Source organism: Xiphophorus maculatus, chromosome 4 (genome assembly GCF_002775205.1).
Source record: "Xiphophorus maculatus strain JP 163 A chromosome 4, X_maculatus-5.0-male, whole genome shotgun sequence".
Classification (NCBI taxonomy): domain Eukaryota; kingdom Metazoa; phylum Chordata; class Actinopteri; order Cyprinodontiformes; family Poeciliidae; genus Xiphophorus; species Xiphophorus maculatus.
The window spans coordinates 16,050,241-16,070,477 of NC_036446.1; the positions used below are offsets into that span (position 1 = coordinate 16,050,241).

The following is a 20,237-nucleotide window of genomic DNA, read 5'->3' on the forward strand; positions in this document are numbered from 1 at the left end:
TGACAAGAAGACGCCATGATTAAACTGGCAAAAACAACTTGGGAAAACAGGCCTCATTTCCTACGTCTATCATGGCGCTGCAAATAATGAAGTGACTAGTTGCAAAGGGTCTTTGTTTTAAATATCTGAAATACTGCCAAACTGGTGACGTGGCCTTTCCTGTTTTATCCAGTTTCCTCTTGTGCTATTGCACGGATTTTCTCATTTCACTCCACACTGTTTTTATTTTTGAATTTTTAAGCAGTAATGAGGCACAATGGGAAAAAAACTTGAACTGCTGCTGCTCAAGTTACTTAACAGGTTGTTGCTAGGTAACCAAAGAGTGAGTGAGTTGATTCCGCCAACCTTGGTTCTCTAGCTGTGAGAGGTTGAGCGGTTAAAGCCTTTCGTCTTTCTACATCTCAGAGGAAACCTGTCGGAGTTCAGTAAAATTATTAATCATTCTATCAGAAATCTTTTCTATTGATATTGATCATGTCTCTTTTACTATATATTTATATATATGTATATATATATATTAATTATATATAAGGATTATATATATAATTATATATATTAATCTTGATTAATTACTATGTAGTCAGGTAGTAGGTTGATTTTGTTACCTTTGTGTGAACTAATTATCTGCACTCTTAGTTTATAATCACCAAATAATCCAGATGTGGCATAAACATGCAAACCTACTTTTCACCTGCTGTATGATGCCTGATTGAATTACACTCCCTTTCTTCCTGAAACACACACACACACACCTACACCCCAACTCGCAGAAGCAGCTACACACTGAGTTCACTCTGAGAACTTCTCTGGACTTCCTGATGACTGCAGCTGGCTTGGACAGACTCCTTCAGCTTGAGGCCAGCGGGACTCTTCTCCAGCAGCTCCCCGCCACGGTCAAAGTCTCCTCCATCCTCCTCCGTCAGAGACGGCGGGCGGCTGTTGGGACCAGAGCTGGTCAGCTCCGTGTCGTCATGAGAGAAGCGCCCTGAGTCGCCCGTTTCGTGGCTGCCCTCGCTGTTGGATGAGCCTTCTGCGTCACCGGGATGACCCAGGAGGTGCTGAAGAGCGGCAGAGTTGTTTGGAGAAAGCTCCTCTTCGTAGGTCAACACGGTGGCGCCAGGCAGGTAAGAAAGTGAGCCGTTTCTCTCGTTCTGCAGCACAGAGAAAGTTTGGTCAAACACGATGAAAGAGATACTGTAAATAATCTTGACTTTGAGTTTCTCAATCCAAATTGTCGAGCATGTTCAACAAACTAGAACTGAAACGATTAATCATGATGATTTGATTACAACAAATTAATGATTAAACATTAACTTGATTTAAAAAAATACATTTCGAAAGAAACTATATATTCAGAGCAGTATTTAGCAGAAACTGTACAATTTATATACATTTAATATTCTTTTTTATAAGAATGTTTTAATCAAAACTCATTAAGTGTCCTAGTTTTAGATTCTTCCAGTTCAAATTGACTACAGCAATGCTTTATTATTGCATTTTAGGCAATAAAAAATGTATTTCCTAATTTAAAAAAGTTGAATTGTTGAATTTTTATTGTGTTTCTAATTTTGTACAAGTGGTTATTTGAAAAATCTGTAGAATTTTATATTTGATTAATTGTCAGAATAATTGATTACAAAAATAATCATTATTTGAGAAACCATTCCTATAAAGTTATGTTTGGTTGTTTTGGACTATTTGAGTCCAATAGTGGCAACTCCAAATATTAATGCAAATTCCCTCATCGTTCCCAATCATCTCAACGTTCCCTATATTTTCTTCTTCTCCAACCAATCACTGCAACTCGACTGAATTCTGACCAATCCCCTTTAGCCTTTCTTTCTTTATTTTCTTGATTAAAAAGATTTGTAGTGAGATGTGTTTGTATTTAGAGGTTCCAGTATAAAAACCACTGGAGATGTGTTTTTCTTATTTTTCTTCCAAGTCACAAACAGTCAGTGACAATTTAAAGAGAAGAACTTGAACCTACCTGCACAATTTTCCTGTCCTGTTTCACTGCACTTCTAAAGAAAAACCATTTCTTCTTCTCCTTTAAATCTGGGCTGGGCTGAACAGGGCCGTTAGAATTTATGATCAGGCTGGTTCCACCCTGCAATAAAAAAAGCCAAACATTTATAATCTAAATGTTACATTAGTCCTGATAATACGGCACCCCACGAGGCACAAGGAGGATTTGTTTTCTTTTGTGCTCCCTTGCAATAATTTGCTGGTGCGGCACAATTGAATACTGAAAGTCTCTTAGCTATAGTTTAAGGTTTTTGTGAGGTCTTGTTTGTGAGATATCTGAAGTTTTATATCTTTTTATTTAGGATGGAAATGAACCACAAACATTTGTGTAAATACAAAAGCAAACAGGCCAAACATGGACTTTACATCCCTTCTAAGATATAAACAGAAACTTTCTGCACAAAGAAAAAAAACACAAAAAACATCCAAACAATTTGGACTATTTCTGAGTTATTTTCACGGGGTAATAAAATCATCAGTTTTGATTGTTTCTCTATTGTGTTGATAATCTGAAGGATTATCTCAAACTTACACAAACAGACATAAACATGCAGTGAATAAATCAACTTTCAATCAGTTTTTGCACCAAAGAGTTAAGAGTACATACATGTTTTCTCTGAGATTCTTTAATTGTAAATCAACATTTCTGACTGTATACAAAATAACACCAGAGCGCATTTGGTAATTTAATTACGAGGGAACGCAAGAGAAAAAAGTTTCCCCATATGATAATGGAAAGAATTGCATTTTTTTTATAAACAACTTCTGATGCATCTGAAGTCTGTCAGCAGAATAATTTACCTTTGCATCAATGAAATGACCTCGACTCATCATCGGTACGGTCACTTCGGCCATCTGCACGTCTCCCTCCGGTCCTACATGTATTGCAGATGCAGCAGACATGCTTTCCCCGTCTCCGTAAGTTTTCACAGCTGATAGTTTCCTGAAAGAAAATAAACACAAAGCGTGACACTTTAAGTAGCTGGAAAAATGGAGAAAATAAATGCCCCCAGCATTCAGAGACGCGTACCTGTTTTTGCCTCTGCAGACTATGATGAAAGCGCAGATGATGATGCAGGTGAGAGCGATGCAGACGCCCACACTGATCCCAGTCATTGACTTTTGGTCCAGGTGGTAGAAGCCATCAGAAAAACCTGCAGTGGATCACGACATGAAGCAACACCATGTAACAACCCCGGTCTCATTTTCAAAAGCAAGCTGGTGTGAGTGTGGCTTTCACTGACCTGTGGAGAGAGTGGAGCCACGGGAAAGTCCGGCATCATGACCAGAGGAGGGGTCTGCTCTTACTGTCAGCTCCACCACGTTAGAAAACGGGCCGTCGCCCATGTTGTTGGATGCTGAAACTTTTACCAAGTAAACCTGGCCTGGACTCAGGTTCTCCAGCAGCGCCATGGTGATGCTTCCTGTGGTTGGATGTAACACTTTCTGAATAAACAGCTGAAAACGATGTTTTCTTTTTTCTAAGTAAATGTTCTCTCATTTACTTACATATAAAAGTATAGGGCTGCAGCTAATAATTATTTAGTAATCAATAAATAAAAAAACTCACATACTGCAGATGTTTCATTCAACCACTAAATCTTATTTTTATACAATATTAGGAATACAGAAGAAAATGAAAATAAACAGATAATATAATTCATTTTTAAATATGAAAATATTTTATTGCCAAATAGTTTGATCGACTGTAGCAAATGATTCATCTTAAAAGTACTTGTAACATCAACATGCGAAAACCTCACCCTTTCCTCCTTGACTTAATGTCATATCTACTAGTTTATTTATTTATTTTTTATTAATAATTAGCTAGTAAAAGATGTTTAACACAAGATTTTTTAGCAGAAATTGAACCTTTTGAAGGTAAAACTAGGCGACTTTAGGAGTTTTAGGTAGAAAATATTTACAGTCAATGACGGTTTCTCCTCATAATCTCCACTCCTTTGAATGTTTATTTTTATTGCATTGTTGTAATTTTGTTGTAATTTGGCACATTAAATAAATTAAAGAAAAAAAGAATAATTGCAAAATGTATATAGTTTTTGTACAGTTTCGATTTAATTACTGCTCTGATTGTATTGTTATTTTAGCAAATTGCCAAACACATACTCCAGTTAATGATTGTTTGTTTATTTAATCGGTTGACAATTATTTTAGTAATTGATTAAGCCGATTAATTGTCTGGGAGAAGATAAGGAGAGCTTAGTCTGAGCTCAATTTAACTTTATACGTTGGTATAAAAAAACAGGAGAAAACTGAAAAAATTGACACTGGTTCACACTCTGTCAAAATGCATTCAAGGATTACAACATGTGCCAAATTTAAATATTGCTATTTGAAATATTTTCCATAAAGTCATTAAATTAAACTTATCTAAAAAAAAGTAACTTTTTCTTGTGTTCCATAGAAATAGAAATTAAAAGAACAACTTTAACAAAACCACTCTATGACAAAAGCAAAAAGCAAATTTTGTTTTCAATTGCAACTCTAACTTTTCTGTTTATGTTAAGTTAACCAGTGTAGAGTTTGATGCTGTGATGCAGCAAAAGTGAATCCTCACTAGTCGACCATCTGAGGGTCAAATCCGGAGGTCAGGGGGCATCAGCTCTGTCCACCCTGCTTGCTCACCACCAGGGTCCCTGCAGGGGCTTCTGGGAGGTGGATGGGGGCTGGGATGAAGGAGGCTTTGTGAACTGCTTCACTTCTGACCTCTTGGCTAGTGGCGGAGGGGGTTGCTATGAGCTCTGCTTGTGTGTTTCCTGGGGTCATCTACACTTTAAGAGAAGCTCTACTGCATCACACACCAGACAGCAGGTTTATATGACTAAAATGTGACACTTGAATTATTTCTCTGTACATGGAGCAATAATGTGTGACTTTAAGGTTTTTATGTTCTGAAAGGATGTCTGTCGAAAAAATCTGTTATAAGGTGAATTTTAATTAAAATAGTAAAAACCAATTAAGGTTAAATAGAGCAAACATTTTCTTTTTAATCATATATAACCTAGTTGTTTTTTTAGTTGTTAGCAGCAAGTCTGAAATATTTTTGAGGGCTGCAACTAATGATTATTTTTGTGATCGATTTTCCAGATGATTAATCAGATAAAACAACTTGTGCATTTTTCATTTAACCTTTTTTATGCACTATTAGAACTACATAAAAAGATGAAAAATAAACCAACAATTAAATTCCTGTTTTAAGAATGAAAATAAAGATTTTATTGCCTAAAATGCAATAACATAGCCTTCCTTTAGTTAATTTAAACCGGATAAAGATTGGGTGAGTTTGTTTTTTTGTTGTTGTTTTTTTACAGACAAAGATGTTTTTATCACAAATGCAAAAAGTTTATATTTTTGTGCAGTCTTGACCTAATTACTGTTCTGAATAGGTTGTATTTCTCAGCAAATATCCTTTATTTCAAATCTGCATACTCTAGTTACCAATAACTGAATTAATTGATGATTATTTCAATAATGGATTCATTATGATTAATCCGAATAATCATTTCCCCCTCTTTCTGAGGTAAAAACAGAGACCGAATTACTTATTCCATCTACTGTGTATCCATACTTACAAAATATTCATTCATTCATATCTTTTAAATGTGGTTTGCATTTATCTTCCAGCAGGACATCAAACCCTAAACATCCAGCCAGAGCTGAATTGGTAGATCAAACGGTCTAAACCAGGGGTGGGCAACTCCAGGTCTCCAGGGCCGGTCTCCTGCAACTTTTAGATACATCTCTACTTCAACACACCTGAGTCAAATAATGAGGTCATTAGCAGGACCCTGGAGAACTTGACTGCACTTAGAAGGTGATTCAGCTGTTGGATTCAAGTGTGTTGGACCAGGGAGACATCTAAGAGTTGCAGGACACTGGCCCTTGAGGACCAGGATTGCCCACCCCTGGTCTAAACAATAGACCGTCTAGACCAGGGGTGTCAAACTCCAGTCCTCGAGGGCCGCAGTCCTGCAACTTTTAGATGTGCCTCTGCTGCACCACACCTGAACAGAATAATTAGGCCATTAAGGCTCTGGAAAACTGATCTACACAAGGAGGAGGTCATTAAGTCATTTCATTCCAGTGTTTTGTACCTGTGGCACATCTAAAAACTGCAGGACTGCAGCCCTGGAGTTTGAGACCCCTGGTTTAGACAAAAAGTCCAGACATCAATCCAACTTAAAATCAGTACTTGAAAGGTGACGTTCACAGACACACTTGATCAGGTCTGACTGCATTTGAGCTATTTGGCAAAGAAAATACACAAATGTTTAAATCTATAACTGTTGATAGAGGCAAACTACAAAATATTTGAAGATGCAATTGCAGCAAAACGTGTTTCTACAGAAAAGAAAAATGTTGAAAACAGTGCATCCCTTTGCAATTATGTGCTATTTTGTGTCCAATTGCATAAAATCCCTATTGAGGTTTGTATCTGTGAACAGCTTAAGAGCTGTGAATACTTTCTCCATTAGTTGTCCTCCTCACCTTCTCTTTGCAGGATCTGCCATTTACCAGCAATCCAGGCATTTTGTGAGGCGTACAGTATAGTGTAGTGCGTTACGGCTACATTTGGCTCATCTGGGAGTTTCCACGAAACGAGCGCGGTGTCTTCTTCAATCAGCGTCACTTTGATGTTGGAAGGGGGTAATGTTGGAGCTGAGAGATAATGGAGGAAAGAACAAACTCAAGATGTGCACCAGTACCATTAGATGAGCAAGTTTAGATTCAAATAATAGCTAAATTTCAAACTTACCTTCAGGAAAAGTGTTTTGATAGACCACAGGGCTCCAGGGGCTGGAGAGCTGGTCGATATGAAGGCGTACAGCAAATTCATACTTAGTGTTCGGCTCGAGATCACGCACAAGAAGGCTCTGTTCACCTCTGCAGAGAGAAGACATGACAGGTCAGAAGACAACTAAATGAAGCGCTTTGCTCAACTGGTTTTTGAGCTAAAAGAGCAAGAAAAAGTTGTAGCTGTAAGATTTAGGACTAATCGTTTCAGTCCTAAAACATACAACATGAGGCCACTACTGATGTTACTCAGTTTATAAGCTGGGCCAGCCTGTTTAAAGTGTCCAGGAGATGGAGATGTGGAGCTGTGCAGGGGATGCAGGAACACCAACAGCACATGGATACTTCAGTAGGAAGGATTTAAGCTGAAAATGTGAAACAATTCCTCTAAATTCAGACTAAAAAGTTAATCAAAAGTTCAAAATACTGCTGGGTTACACAAAATAGTGATCAGAAAAGGGCTAAAGCACTAAAAGATATAATCACACAGCTGGATGTCCTGGAAAATTCCTTTCTGAAAGTTAAAGGGTTACAACTAACAATTATTTTACCAATTATTTTAACGATTAATTGAATAAAAAATGGGCATATTTTGCAAATAAAAAAAATAAAATTCCCTTTTAAATAAAAATAATTTTATTACCTGAAATGCAGTAAAATCTTTAGTGAACGAGTTGTGATCATTTGTAGCAAAGGATGCACCTACAGCTAAATGAATACTTCTGATAGCAACATGTGAAAAGCTCAGCCCTTTCTGCTTGACTTATCAATACAGTGTATGGCTGATATGTTTGTTAATTTTTGGATTAACCAATTAATAATTGGATAGCAAAAGCTGATTAAAAGGAGACTTGGACCAGGTGAAGCTGAAACCAAGCCACTTGAGAAGTTCTGGGTAGAACATATTTATATAAAAAGACATTTTTTTAATCTTAAACGCAAACTGTGTAGCAATTTTTTAAAAGTTGTGGCTCAATTACTGTTCTAGTTTTTTTAAATAGAGTTAATGTTTAATCAATTATTAAATTAGTTGACAATTACTTCAATAATCGATTAATCACAATTATTCCGATTAATCGTTTCAGTCCTAAAAATAAATAATAAAAATACTTGAAAGTTGGTTTAATCATCATGACAGTTCTTACGTTTGCAGGTAGAGGACCAGGGAAGCGTTCTGCAGACCTACTGGGTTGCAGCGGACGGTGTAGTTCAGCGCATGGCTGGAGGTGAAGGCCGGTCGGCCCCAGAACAGAAACACGGCCGAGGAGCTGTTGGTCCGGGCCTGGACGTTGTGAGGAGGCGGTGGAGGCGGCACGAGGCGATCTCGGACAGCTACCAGAGACGACACGTTGAGATTTAGTTTAGCTGAAGTGACGTAAGGAAGTCAGAAGTTTTCCAGTTTTGGACTTACAGACACATCCAGGGGTGCTGATGGTCTGATCTGCTTGGTACCCATCTCCAACAGAGTTGTAAGCCAGGAGCTTGACATGATACTTCTTTCTTGGGTCTGAATTGAGAAACAGTTATAATGTTTAAATGAATGTAACTCATTCAATATTGGGTTAAAAGTTCAAAAGAGAGCTGGACTGTGTAAGGACGGTGGGGTTTCCTGGTGTGGTGGGAAAGAGAGGTGACCCAGTGGAGCAGATGCTTGGTGATGGGAGTCCTCTGGTCAGCTTTAACCCCACAAAGGGCAGCAGAACAGAGGAGCTCTACTATCCATCACCCTGTCAGCTCGGGTCTTTTGATAGCAAATAACAAAGGCTTTTCTTGGGCCTCGGTCAGGCCTGCCGGTCAGTGGCCACTTTGACTCGGGGTCTGAATCTGGGGGTCAAACAGAGAGGCAAAATCCCCAGGGAGGGGGCGCTGCAGACGGTCAGCAGCAGTTGTGACCTCCGTGGCCACGAAGACCCACTGGCCATGTGACCAAATGAACCTTTTACTCCTCAAACAATGAAAAGGCCAGGAATGAAATGCTGCATACGATTTCAGATTTTAAAGGGGACATGTTATTCTTCCTGGAACAGGTTAGGGTAGGTTTATGGGTTTTACGAACCATGTTCATCACATTTTATTTTATTTTTTTACACAAAATCATTCTTAGATTTTAGCCTGGTACAAGTGGTTTCTGAAAAGTTAGTCGACAACAAAACACTTGTCTTTTCTAACAGCAGTGAACAGTGCATAGAGTACACTGTATGTAGTACACTGCATACACTGTAGTACAGTGCATACACTGTAGTACAGTGCATACACTGTAGTACACTGCATAGAGCAGTAAAACCAGCTGACTAAATGTGTGAGTTCTGCTTGGGTTGCTAGGTAACAGGGCTGGGGTTGGGTGGGCTTAATAATCAGGAATGTTTTGACATTGTTACATATTAATAGTATTAATAAAATTAAGTAATATAATTACTTAAATATAATTGTGAAGCGGCCGGGATGGGGATCAGTGCCTCCAAATCCGAGGCCATGGTCTTGAGCCGGAAAAGGGTAGAGTGCCTCCTCCGGGTCAGGGGGGGTGTCCTGCCCCAAGTGGAGGAGTTTAAGTATCTCGGGATCTTGTTCACGAATGGGGGAAGAAGGGAGCGGGAGATCGACAGGCGGATTGGCGCAGCGTCTGCTGTCAAGCGGGCGCTGTACCGGTCCGTCGTGGTGAAGAGAGAGCTGAGCCAAAAAGCGAAGCTCTCGATTTACCGGTCGATCTACGTTCCCACCCTCATCTATGGTCATGAGCTTTGGGTCATGACCGAAAGAACGAGATCGCGGATACAAGCGGCCGAAATGGGTTTTCTCCGTAGGGTGGCTGGGCTCTCCCTTAGAGATAGGGTGAGAAGCTCAGTCATCCGGGAGGGACTCAGAGTAGAGCCGCTGCTCCTTCACATCGAGAGGAGCCAGTTGAGGTGGCTCGGGCATCTGGTCAGGATGCCTCCTGGACGCCTCCCTGGTGAGGTGTTCCGGGCACGTCCCACCGGGAGGAGGCCCCGGGGAAGACCCAGGACACGCTGGAGGGACTATGTCTCTCGGCTGGCCTGGGAACGCCTCGGGATTCCCCCGGAGGAGCTAGAAGAAGTGGCTGGGGAGAGGGAAGTCTGGGCCTCCCTTCTGAAGCTGCTACCCCCGCGACCCGACCTCGGATAAGCGGAAGAAGATGGATGGATGGATGGAATATAATTACTTATACTATTATAGAAACGGCTCAATTTCCAGACACCAAATAAACATGAACTTATTGTCAAAAACAGCTGGGGTTTGTTTTTAGCACTCAGGTTGTTTTTAGAAGAAGTTGAGACCCAAATGGGAGCAAAAGAAAGTGGAAATATTTTGAATTTTGCAATGTAGGTCCCATTTAAGATTAGGACAATATTTATTAATTTCATAAAGTTAGTTGGCAAGTTTAGAAAAACACAAAAAAAGACACATGACCTCACCGTATTTTGTGTGTAGTAGGAGTCAAACATGCCTATCTGTTGCTGTAAGGACATAAGACAAGAAAAAGACAACAGGAGGACGAGCTTGTTTCCATGGAGGCTGAAAAGTTTAGCCAGGGGTGGAGCGGAGCTGCCTGCACCCCCCATGCAGCCCCGAGGAGTTTCACTGAAGCCACAGCAGGGCCAGCAGGTCAGGCTGAGATAAAACCAAAGAATCCAGGGAGGTGGGAGTGATATATGAGATGAGAGAAGAGTCCTACGCTGCAACAGTTAGTTGCAAAGACAATAAAGAGCAGCGGATTAATGAGATGAATGGTTCCTGTGAGTTTTTTAAATGCTGAAATTAATCAAAATTCAACGGAAACAGCATCACTTAAAGCTAAACTTGGAGATTTTGAACTGTTTGTCTTGACTTCCAGAGTAGCTCCTTTTTTTTTTTTTTTTAAGTTTAGATCCCAGTGTCCACCTCTTAACAGGAGGAGGCATTTAGAGCGCACCTCTTCCCAGCTCTACAAATACAATGGGCCTGCCGTAATTATGCGCAAGAGGAGCTCTGAGAGGGGGGAAGCTTTGACATCTGGGCCATGACCTTTGACATGGAATTTGGGCAAGCTAAATCCTGCAAAAGGAGGGGATACACATCTCACTCTGAAAGGGGGGAGGTCCAGAAGAGGAAGTGAGTGGAAAACCAGGGAATCTCACAAAAAGTGGGAATTAAATTGCTGCTTAAAATGGGATGTAGCAACATCCTGATAAGAGACAACTTAGTCAACAGGTCTGTTTTTTGGCTTCCTGGTGTGAAACCAAACATTACGATGCGACTAAATACAAAGTTGCATCCTTATGTTTTGGTAAAAATGACAGACAATCTACCATATGATCTAGAATAGCCTATTAAACACTGATTTATTTAAAAACACTAATACAACAACTAAAAAAAGCACAAAAAATATAAATGTTAATGTTATTTTGAATTTTGACTAAATCAAATACATAAATACAAATATATAAAGCAAATACAATTTCAAATATCCTGTTATATAATATGTTCTACTGGTGGATGGGATGGACTTGATGTTTTATTATAATATTTTGTGGTATTATTGTGATAACCATCACAATAACTTTTGTCGTAGCCTTGTCATAAGTAAGAACTATTTATTATTTCTTTTTTAGGTACCGCATGGTTGTGACTGCATAACCCAGCAATCATAGCCACACAAACACCAATATTGTTCTTGTAAAACATTTCGTAATACGCTTCGTTAAGACACCAGCCTCATAAAAAATGTCTAAACTGCACACAGTGACTGTATTTAATCATATTTATTGATACTCTCATTGAACAAATATTGGAGAAAATAATACAAATAACAATGCTGACAATACAGACAGTTCTGGAGGTCGTTAATTGGAATTTATTATAGCAGCGATATATCAAAATTCTTATAAGAAATTTATCACAATAAATGATAAATAGGATAAATGCTCACCTCTGCTATGTGTCCTTAAATGGCTGCAGAGCTTGTTTTGGGTGCCAGAAATAAAGATACTCAGTCATTTGTATATTGTTATGTTTGAACCATTTGCAGTTCCCTCCTTATTAAGTTAAGGAATTAAGTTAAGCTGAAACTTAATTCTTGTTGGCCCCTGAAGTTTTGTTGTGTTGCGAAAAGCCCCCCTGGCTGCAGCAAGCCAGACCTGAACGGGGGCCATAAATGTCAAGTCCTGCATGAACCCCCACACCACGGCATCCATCATCCTCCCCGCCGCCTCCTCTCTATTGAACTTACTCACACAAATCAACTCTCGGACGTACGCTGATGTACTCACAGCTTAAGCATGACACAACCTTTTAAAATTCTGCCTTTTCGTGTGTTTTCAAGTGTTTCTGTACACTTTTGAGTGAGACGGGATGCAGCATAGCATGACATAAATCTACATTTGTGCACGCAGCGCCAACTGGTGCCAACAGGTATGACGGGTATTTAGGCTTCAGCAGTAAATGCACCTCCAAGCAGTGTACACATGTGAGACAGGGTCAAACCACTGAGCCATTTATACCCAGCTGGAGCCGCTCCAACACATTCCTGCCTCTCATGGTGTGCTTTTAATCATGGGGATTGTCATAAGCGATAACTGTAAATGGCGGGTGGGGGCGACAACGCTCTAGTAGCTGCTGACTCAGCAGAATCCAATACTGCCACAGTTAAAAGTTCAGAGATCAATGGTGCTGGCAGAAAAAAGACACAGCCTCTGTGTTTTACACCAACTGGATTGTAGGAAATGTCATTTACACAGCAGGGAGATTTAATTTGGAGTGATCACCTGCTGTAAAAGATCAGCCTCAATAAGCCTCAGCAGCCTGGGCTGCTTCAAAGCCACATGGTTCAAGTTACAAGGGTCCACAGTGTGGTTTACAGTAGAATTAGTCAAATATAAATCAAGATAAAAGTGTTGCATGAAAAGAAATGTTCTCCAAATATGCCCTCATATCTTTTAGGTCAAGAAAAATCACCTCAGCTATCAGGTTAAGATTTCCTCGATGTTAAGATTCATTAATTGATTTTACTTTTGGTTTACCTGCCTTAAACAGTATGAAACAATTTTTATGTTATTATAGTGAGAAATATAATCTTGGAGATTAATCTCAATTCAAAAGTTTGGTTCAATTTACTTGTATTGGACGTAAAATCTACACAAGTTAATTTTATGGAAAGTACACAGCACAAATCACCTGGGTGTCTTAATAAATAAAAAACATTTTACCTACTGAGGAAATGTTGGACGAACACTTTAGAGGAATATTTTTTATTTCAAAGAAAAGTGTCTCTTGCTGTTTATTAAGTTAAATTTTTAGATAATTAACAAAGAGGATGTGGGATGACCACAGGTGGGTTTGGTTTTTAAGTAATTTTGTTGCTTGAAATCGATGACAACCCTCCATATTTTCCATTCCAATAATGTGCAACTTTTCAGCCTCTTTCCCATTTATTTTGCCAATTTAATGAAGAAATGCATCCACATTTTGTGGTATTCAAGCAAAAATAACATACATTACATTATGTTTTAACCTTACAACATTGCATACTTTACATTTACATTTGGTTGTACCAAGTGCTGCAGCTCAGAGAGGGAGTTCTCAGACCTGCCTATTGTTTGGGCAACAACTCATTTGGCCAAGGGATGCATTTCCTTCAGGTCCTGGCTAATAAACCCTCTTTGTGGCTCTGAAAGCCAAACACAATGAGACTCTTTGATCTCCATGCTCCTCAAGCAAAACTGCTCAAAGCAGTCATAAAACGCGTGATAAATCAGCCTCCACAGAACAGCTTTCTTCTTTTTAACACACAACCCTGCAAGAGCCTTTTAGCAAACAGGAACAAAACAACTATTCTCTTCATTTCAGCTATATCTCTGTTATTTATTTAGCCAGTTGCTACATTTAAAATACATTTTATAGTAAGAAAAATATCCAAAAAGCATAATTACATTGGTATAAAACTTAACATATGCAGATATTGCCAGTTTTCTACAGCCTCTTAAGTACATTATGACTCTTGCTAATGATTTTCAGCTCTATTTTTAACACCAGCTGTGATTTACTGTGGCTTTCTGATCTCCTACAATCACAGAGCTTCCTGATTTACAAGTTAGCCGCTGACCAGCTGGCTGACCCCTTTGGCCACAGATGGTCAGATGTCCAGCACACTGGCCGGAGCCCCGGCTCCTCTTTCAAACAAAACACAGACAATAAATCTGACCTAAAGCGCCAGAAAAGCTCCGATGTGCACCCAAAGTCTATTCAGCAGCCACAGAAAAGCCCCATGCAGAAATACTGCTCAGAGGTGAAAGGTCACAGAAGTGGGATGTGGTTCTGTTCTCTCTCTAGACCCGGAGAACCTCTGGTCAACACATGACAAGACTTGAGCCCATGAATCATTCACAAGTTTGGGTGTCAACAAACGCGACGACTGCTTCCACCTGAATCCAAGACTGTTTCTGAGATTATGTTAAGTTGGAGAGAATGTGGAATGAGATCAAGATGAGGGTAAATTATGGTTATAAATAAAATCTCTACTTTTTTTTCCAACTAGTTCTGGTTTTAATTAATTTATTTTTCTGAAAATGAATTTACTTATGACAGAAAATATTTTCAAACAGTGGCTTTTATTTCAATCATCCCTTCTTTGAGTTTTACGATGGAGTAAGAGGCTCAGGCTAAAATATTTGTTGTTTTAATTACGAGAATAAGTTCATAATATTAGAATAAAGACGCAATTTTACCAGGTGAAAGTTTTAAAATTACGAGAGAAAAGCTGTTTTAAGAAGAAAAAACATTGGATAATTGTTGCTTTTTTCATGTTGGAGTTCTCTACTTCTTAATTCTCCAAATATTATGACTCTCATATTATTTTGACTTTATTCTCATAAAATAAAAATTCTTAGTCTGGCCCTTGTATGTTGTCAAAGAGTTGATCTGAATTCAAAGTCCAAATAAACAGAAGCTCTAAAAAATGCCTGTCAAACAAGATGAACGCTTTGAACTATGGAAACCCAAAGAGTGCAATAGTGAAAATAAATCTAGATTTACAAAGAAAATTAACCTTCAAAAACCAAAGATTTGATTTATTGATCAAATCGATTTAGCCCAATAGCAGAGGCAAGGAGACAATCCAGACTAGAACCTCATCACTAAAGACAAATTGTTAAAATGACCAGTGGAAACATGCAAACAATTAAAAGAAGGGTTTGATTGCTGCAATAATTCCTCTAGCTGTACATTTGTAGTTAAACCTAGACCAAACTATTTTAGTTTGGTCTAGGTTTGGTCTCTTTGAGAACTGGAGAGCTTCCTGAGGAGAATAACTTTGGATGTGTTTCCATCACTAAAACTCTGAAATGATGAAGTGATAAAGCCAGTAAGTGGGCAATAGACAAATAAAACCAATATATAGGTTCAATATACCTCAGGCTTTACCCTTTTTTAAATCCCAGAGTGTCTGTTTAAGGTTTAGGACACAATAAAAACAGATCTCCCTGAAATAGTGAAAGGATAATTAAAGGAGTCTTAGTCTACGTAAAAAGCAAAAAGTAATATCTGAAGCGAAACTCACCAAGGCCTCCAATGGTGTGTTTGTGAGCGGAGGCCTGCAGCTGGAGTGGAGCGCTTTCCGGCTGACTTTCCTCGTGGTAGAAGAGCCTGTAGCCGCGCACGCTGGCCGAGTTCCTGGGCGTCAGATGCCAGCGTGCTGAAATGGTGGTGCAGTTCAGAGGCTCCAGGTACAGCTCAGGAGCAAGAGGAACTGCACAGAGACAGAGTTAGAAACGCCTACGTGTTAAAGCAGGATATCGGAAATGTATTTACGAAGGTTTTACATCATTTTATTCTCTGTCAGTCAGAATAAGCTGTGCCATTCTGATTCACAGAACACACCCAGTAATGGTCGCTCTTCCTCTGATGACTTTGAACCAGGGAATTTTAAAGAACCCCACAAACTTCATCCAAAATCAAGCCAAAATCGACTCTCCTTGATGTAAACGCATGGTGAAAATTAATTTTGTTCAACACCAAATTAACTATTTTGATAAAACTCTGGGCAAAGTGTTGTTTGACCAAGGATTGATGCCATTCTTGGTCAAACAACACTTGGTCAAAGGATCGATGCCGTGTTTTACGTGGAAATGCGCTTAGATGGCAATGTTGATATTTCTCCTCAACAAATCTGCTTCCACAATCCGGTTGTTGTGTTCACACCAGACATGAATGCTTTTGAGGAACTTTTATAGTCACACAATGCATAATTATGTACAATTGTACAATTCTTTACTAACTTTAATAATCACACCTGCCATAGAAGGGAGTGAAATTAATCTAATGAAACGCTCTTTTAATAGACGGTAAATTAATCTAATGAAACGCTCTTTTAATAGACGGTAAATTAATCTAATGAAACGCTCTTTTAATAGACGGTAAATTAATCTAATGAAACGCTCTTTTAATAGACGGTAAATTGTGAAAATAACTTGTTAGATATTGAAAGTTTCAGTTGTTATGGATAAACAGGCAAATATATTTATATATTTATCACAGGATATTTAAAGAACTGCATGCAATTAAAATAAGCAAAAAAATACAGGCGGAGATTTGAAACTTTGGTGTAAAAGGGTTAAAGATGACTAGTAAAAAATAATCTCAATTGTTAGCATTTAAAAATATGTCCTAATAGTTTGTTTCTTTAGGAACTAATACTGAAACCCTAAAAGCATAAACCTAAAGCCTGGAAGTAGCTAATTCATTATCTGAACAACATCACAGGTGCAACAACCATAAAGCTTTCACTAAAATTTAGGAGCTTTACGTCCTGCTTGAGTCTCATGACGAATCAAAATGGTGCACCTTGAGCACTCGATGCCTTTGGCGTGCGGTGAGACGTCCAAGCGGACTGCTCTCCCCACCCTACACTGGTGGCAGCCACAAGTCGCAGAAGGTAGATGGTGTCCGGCTGCAGGTTTTCCAGGAGATGTTGGGTCTTGTCTCCAGGCAGCTCTATTTGTGATACTGCGCTCTCCGAACTGGTGCGATAGGACAGGCGGTAGCTCGAAACGCGCCCACGACTCAGCTTCATTGGAAGAGGTTGCCATGACACCTGAATGTCTGTGGGGCTGCGGCTGGTCAGGCTGATCTCCGGCGCCCGGAGAGGAACTGTGAAAGGGAAATACAGAAATAGATTGTGAAACAAATGGTTTTCAGAAGTGAAATTAAAGGCAGCTCTAACCCAAAGGATAAAGTTTGGAGCATAAAATAGTTGCACAAAAATAACGAGCTGATATATATGTAGGTCTTAACTAAAACAAATGTACAGTTTCTAACAGTTCAAATTGATAAACTGCTTTTTGGTCTTCCAAGAAAGATAAAATAAACTATTAGCCAGAATTTTAACAGGAAGTTATATGATAGACATTGTTCTTGCTGTACAGATCAATCAAACAAGGGAATTAAAATCATCTTCTATAGATATATTAATTGTTATCTAGTTTTAAAGCGATCCAACCTTTGGATTTAACCTTTCACCTACTGAGACCCTTTTCTCCTCTCTGCCCACTTTAACTAGCCTGCTGGATTTTAGGATTTAGCCAAAATGACTCAGTAGTTTAAGTTTCTTTCTCAAAAATACTAAATGTTTTTCTGACCTTCCAAATTTGTGGTACAGTTTTGCTAAAACAAGAAAAAACAGAGACCAAAACAACAGTATTTAGGTAACCTTTATTTAGGCAACCTGCAAAAGGTCGTCCCTTTCAGGTGCCGTAAACAGTAATGTTTTGGTGTATTTGTTGCCATGGTTACACCAAAATCCACTTCTGATTGGCTGAACAGTCTGTCAAGACATTTTCTCTCTCATTGTCCCGATAGGCTGCGTTGTTTTCAAAGAGACAGAAATAGAAACTTTCATCCTCAATGGAAATCGATCTGATCAACTCGTGAACTGTTGATCAGATCACGAGTTTATTTTCTACATTATTTTTATCTATTTCTGGGTGCAACTCTGTAAGATTCCCCTTTTGTTTTTCACACCTGGGTTGTGAAACATTCCCAAGTACGTCGTCCGTTTCTGAATCTAAAGAACCTGTAGACATAAAAACCTGGAATAAAAGAGACCATCGAGTTTTCCTCTGTGTTCAGGTCACTAAGGTAAAGAGACGAGCGTAAAGAAACCAAACATCTCTAACAACCAGTCCAAGAGCAGAAACAGTGGCAGCACAAGGCCCTTTATAATTGTCCTGAGAGGATTCTGGTGTGATTGTTGGTGGATTATCTGGTGATTTGTCGTCTTATTACTTTGCTTTTTTGTTATAGAAGTGGTTATTAGTTGATTCATAGTAAGTTATTCAATACAGTCCGTTTTATTTATAAAGCACAATATGTTTACCCAAAGTGCTGTACAATAGGGACAGCTAAACCGAGACAATAATAATAAAACAAAACATTAATAGCGGAGTAAGACAGTAAAAAGACTACAGGTGTTATAAGATGGAAAACAACAAACCAATTCACATTTTGTCAAAAGCAAAAACAGCAACAGAAGACACTTGCCAAATATTTAATGGCAACTTGTTCTACAATTTTGGCACAACAACAGAAAAGAACCTCTAATGTGATAATTTTTCCTTCTTCTTTTTAGTGCAATCGTCACTAAAGGTATACAATTCATCCATTAGATGCAATTAATCTTACGGGCACGTTATGATACCGAGCTGGCTTTTAAAAACCAATTAAACTGATTGATTTGTTGATTAAAATGTCTATAGGCCTCACCGTCCTCCAGCGTGTGCTGGAACACGTGGTCCGACATGCGACTGGCTCCCATGGGCATGTAGGCCACCACGTAGAAGGTGTAGTTACGAGCCGGCTCCAGATCATCAATAATGTAGCGAGTCGTATCGTTTCCGATGACTACTTGATATTCCTCGTTGTTTAATCCTGGACAGAAGATTAGATTAGGAGATGTAGAGACTTTATCAAAATCTTCACTCAGATCCAAAAACCTTGGATAGAAAAGAAAACCAAGTCCATAATTTACATCCAATACCTGCTATAAAATTAATTAGTCTTATTAGGTGTAACGATGTTAAAATTTCCTGAGAGCTACAATCACTTACTGACTAAAATCTGAAAATTCTCAACTAAGATTTGTGGCGCAGAAGACAAAAAAGACCAGCACTGATTCTTGACCTGGTAAACAAAATACTTCAGAGTAAACAAAAAGACTCTCTAAATAGACCGAAAGCCTCAGCAAGCTCCAGTGAAAAGAAACAATGCTTCCCTTTCTGTCAAATCCACACCGTTTTGTTGCCTCGCAGAATACACACTTTTGAGCACTCCATCACACAGACTAATTAGTTCCTCCTTGCTGCAGAGCCTCTCTGTCAACAACCTCAGGTGCAGAGTGCACTGTCTGATACTCTGTCAATGTCAATGGACAGCTATTCTTTCTGAAAGAGACCAACGTGATTGTGTTGAAAAAAAATCTATACTGAGAGCTGAAAATCCCTGACAGATGTCAGGGTTTCAGGAACGAAACAGAAGGAATTTGCTCAGCTCCTGTTTTGACCTCTTTATCCAACACCATGCAGGTGGTCCTTTCTTCAAGTTGAATTCTGTACATTTCCTTTCCAAAGGAAAGTCAGCAGCTTTGTCGTTAAGTACTGTGCATTTTTTTTGGGAAACGTTGCAGTGTTTGAATGCGAGTTTTGTCATCAGCGGAAATCTAAAATACTTGAAGGTTTTTGTGCTGCTACAATGCATTCCCGTTGCTTTTCAGGGTGAATTATCAGCCAGAGAAAAAGACTATCCCTCTTGAAATTCTTGACAAAAACGACGAAAAAAAGGAGAAAAGACTGACTCAAAATCCAAAGTATCAGGACATTATTTACCTTCTGCTTTCATGTAGTGCACAGAATATGCAATAACTTTATCAGAGTTGTACTGAGGTCTGTCCCAAGCCAAGAGGATGGCGGAGCTGGACACGGTGTCAGCTCGGATATTTCTGGGCGCGCTCGGTCGGTCCTCTGACATCACCACGATGAGCCTCGCCATGGACAGGACCGACCCAAGCTCATTCTCTGCCTGGCACTGATAGATGGCATCGTCTTCCAGGATGATCTGGTTGATGACCAGTTTGCTAGAAGATAGAAAAATAAAGATCATAAAACCCGTTTATCTTCACCAAAGTCTCCCTGTTCTAAAAACCTGGAACCAGTGAAGCTGTGAGTGAGTGTCTCTTCGAACATTCAACATTAGTTGCGTTTCCATCAACCTTAAAATTGCAGCCACTGCAATTATGGAATAAATTTGTTTTTACATCAATTTTGAAAGAAAGTTACGTTTTTCGATAAAAGGTTTTACCCTAACCCAATACTTGAACAACTTGAACAAGCCTATTCATGTCTGATTTTAATTCC

At 39.1% G+C, this 20,237-nt stretch overlaps 1 protein-coding gene across 1 annotated transcript in view; it reads right to left on the reverse strand.

Moving 5' to 3' along the window:
- Positions 1-504: 504 nt before the first annotated feature.
- The window catches only part of prtg (protogenin), a 35,269-nt gene continuing 15,536 nt past the window's right edge, over positions 505-20,237 (reverse strand). The window contains exons 7-19 of the mRNA XM_005807725.2: positions 19,710-19,957; positions 18,592-18,756; positions 16,675-16,980; positions 15,392-15,580; positions 8,255-8,350; positions 7,989-8,175; positions 6,806-6,933; positions 6,538-6,708; positions 3,273-3,452; positions 3,059-3,182; positions 2,830-2,971; positions 1,991-2,110; positions 505-1,151 (exon numbers count right to left, since the gene is read on the reverse strand). Of these exons, the coding sequence (XP_005807782.1) occupies positions 777-1,151; positions 1,991-2,110; positions 2,830-2,971; positions 3,059-3,182; positions 3,273-3,452; positions 6,538-6,708; positions 6,806-6,933; positions 7,989-8,175; positions 8,255-8,350; positions 15,392-15,580; positions 16,675-16,980; positions 18,592-18,756; positions 19,710-19,957 (2,431 nt within the window). The 3' untranslated portion in view covers positions 505-776. The remainder of the gene's footprint in view (positions 1,152-1,990; positions 2,111-2,829; positions 2,972-3,058; positions 3,183-3,272; positions 3,453-6,537; positions 6,709-6,805; positions 6,934-7,988; positions 8,176-8,254; positions 8,351-15,391; positions 15,581-16,674; positions 16,981-18,591; positions 18,757-19,709; positions 19,958-20,237) is intronic.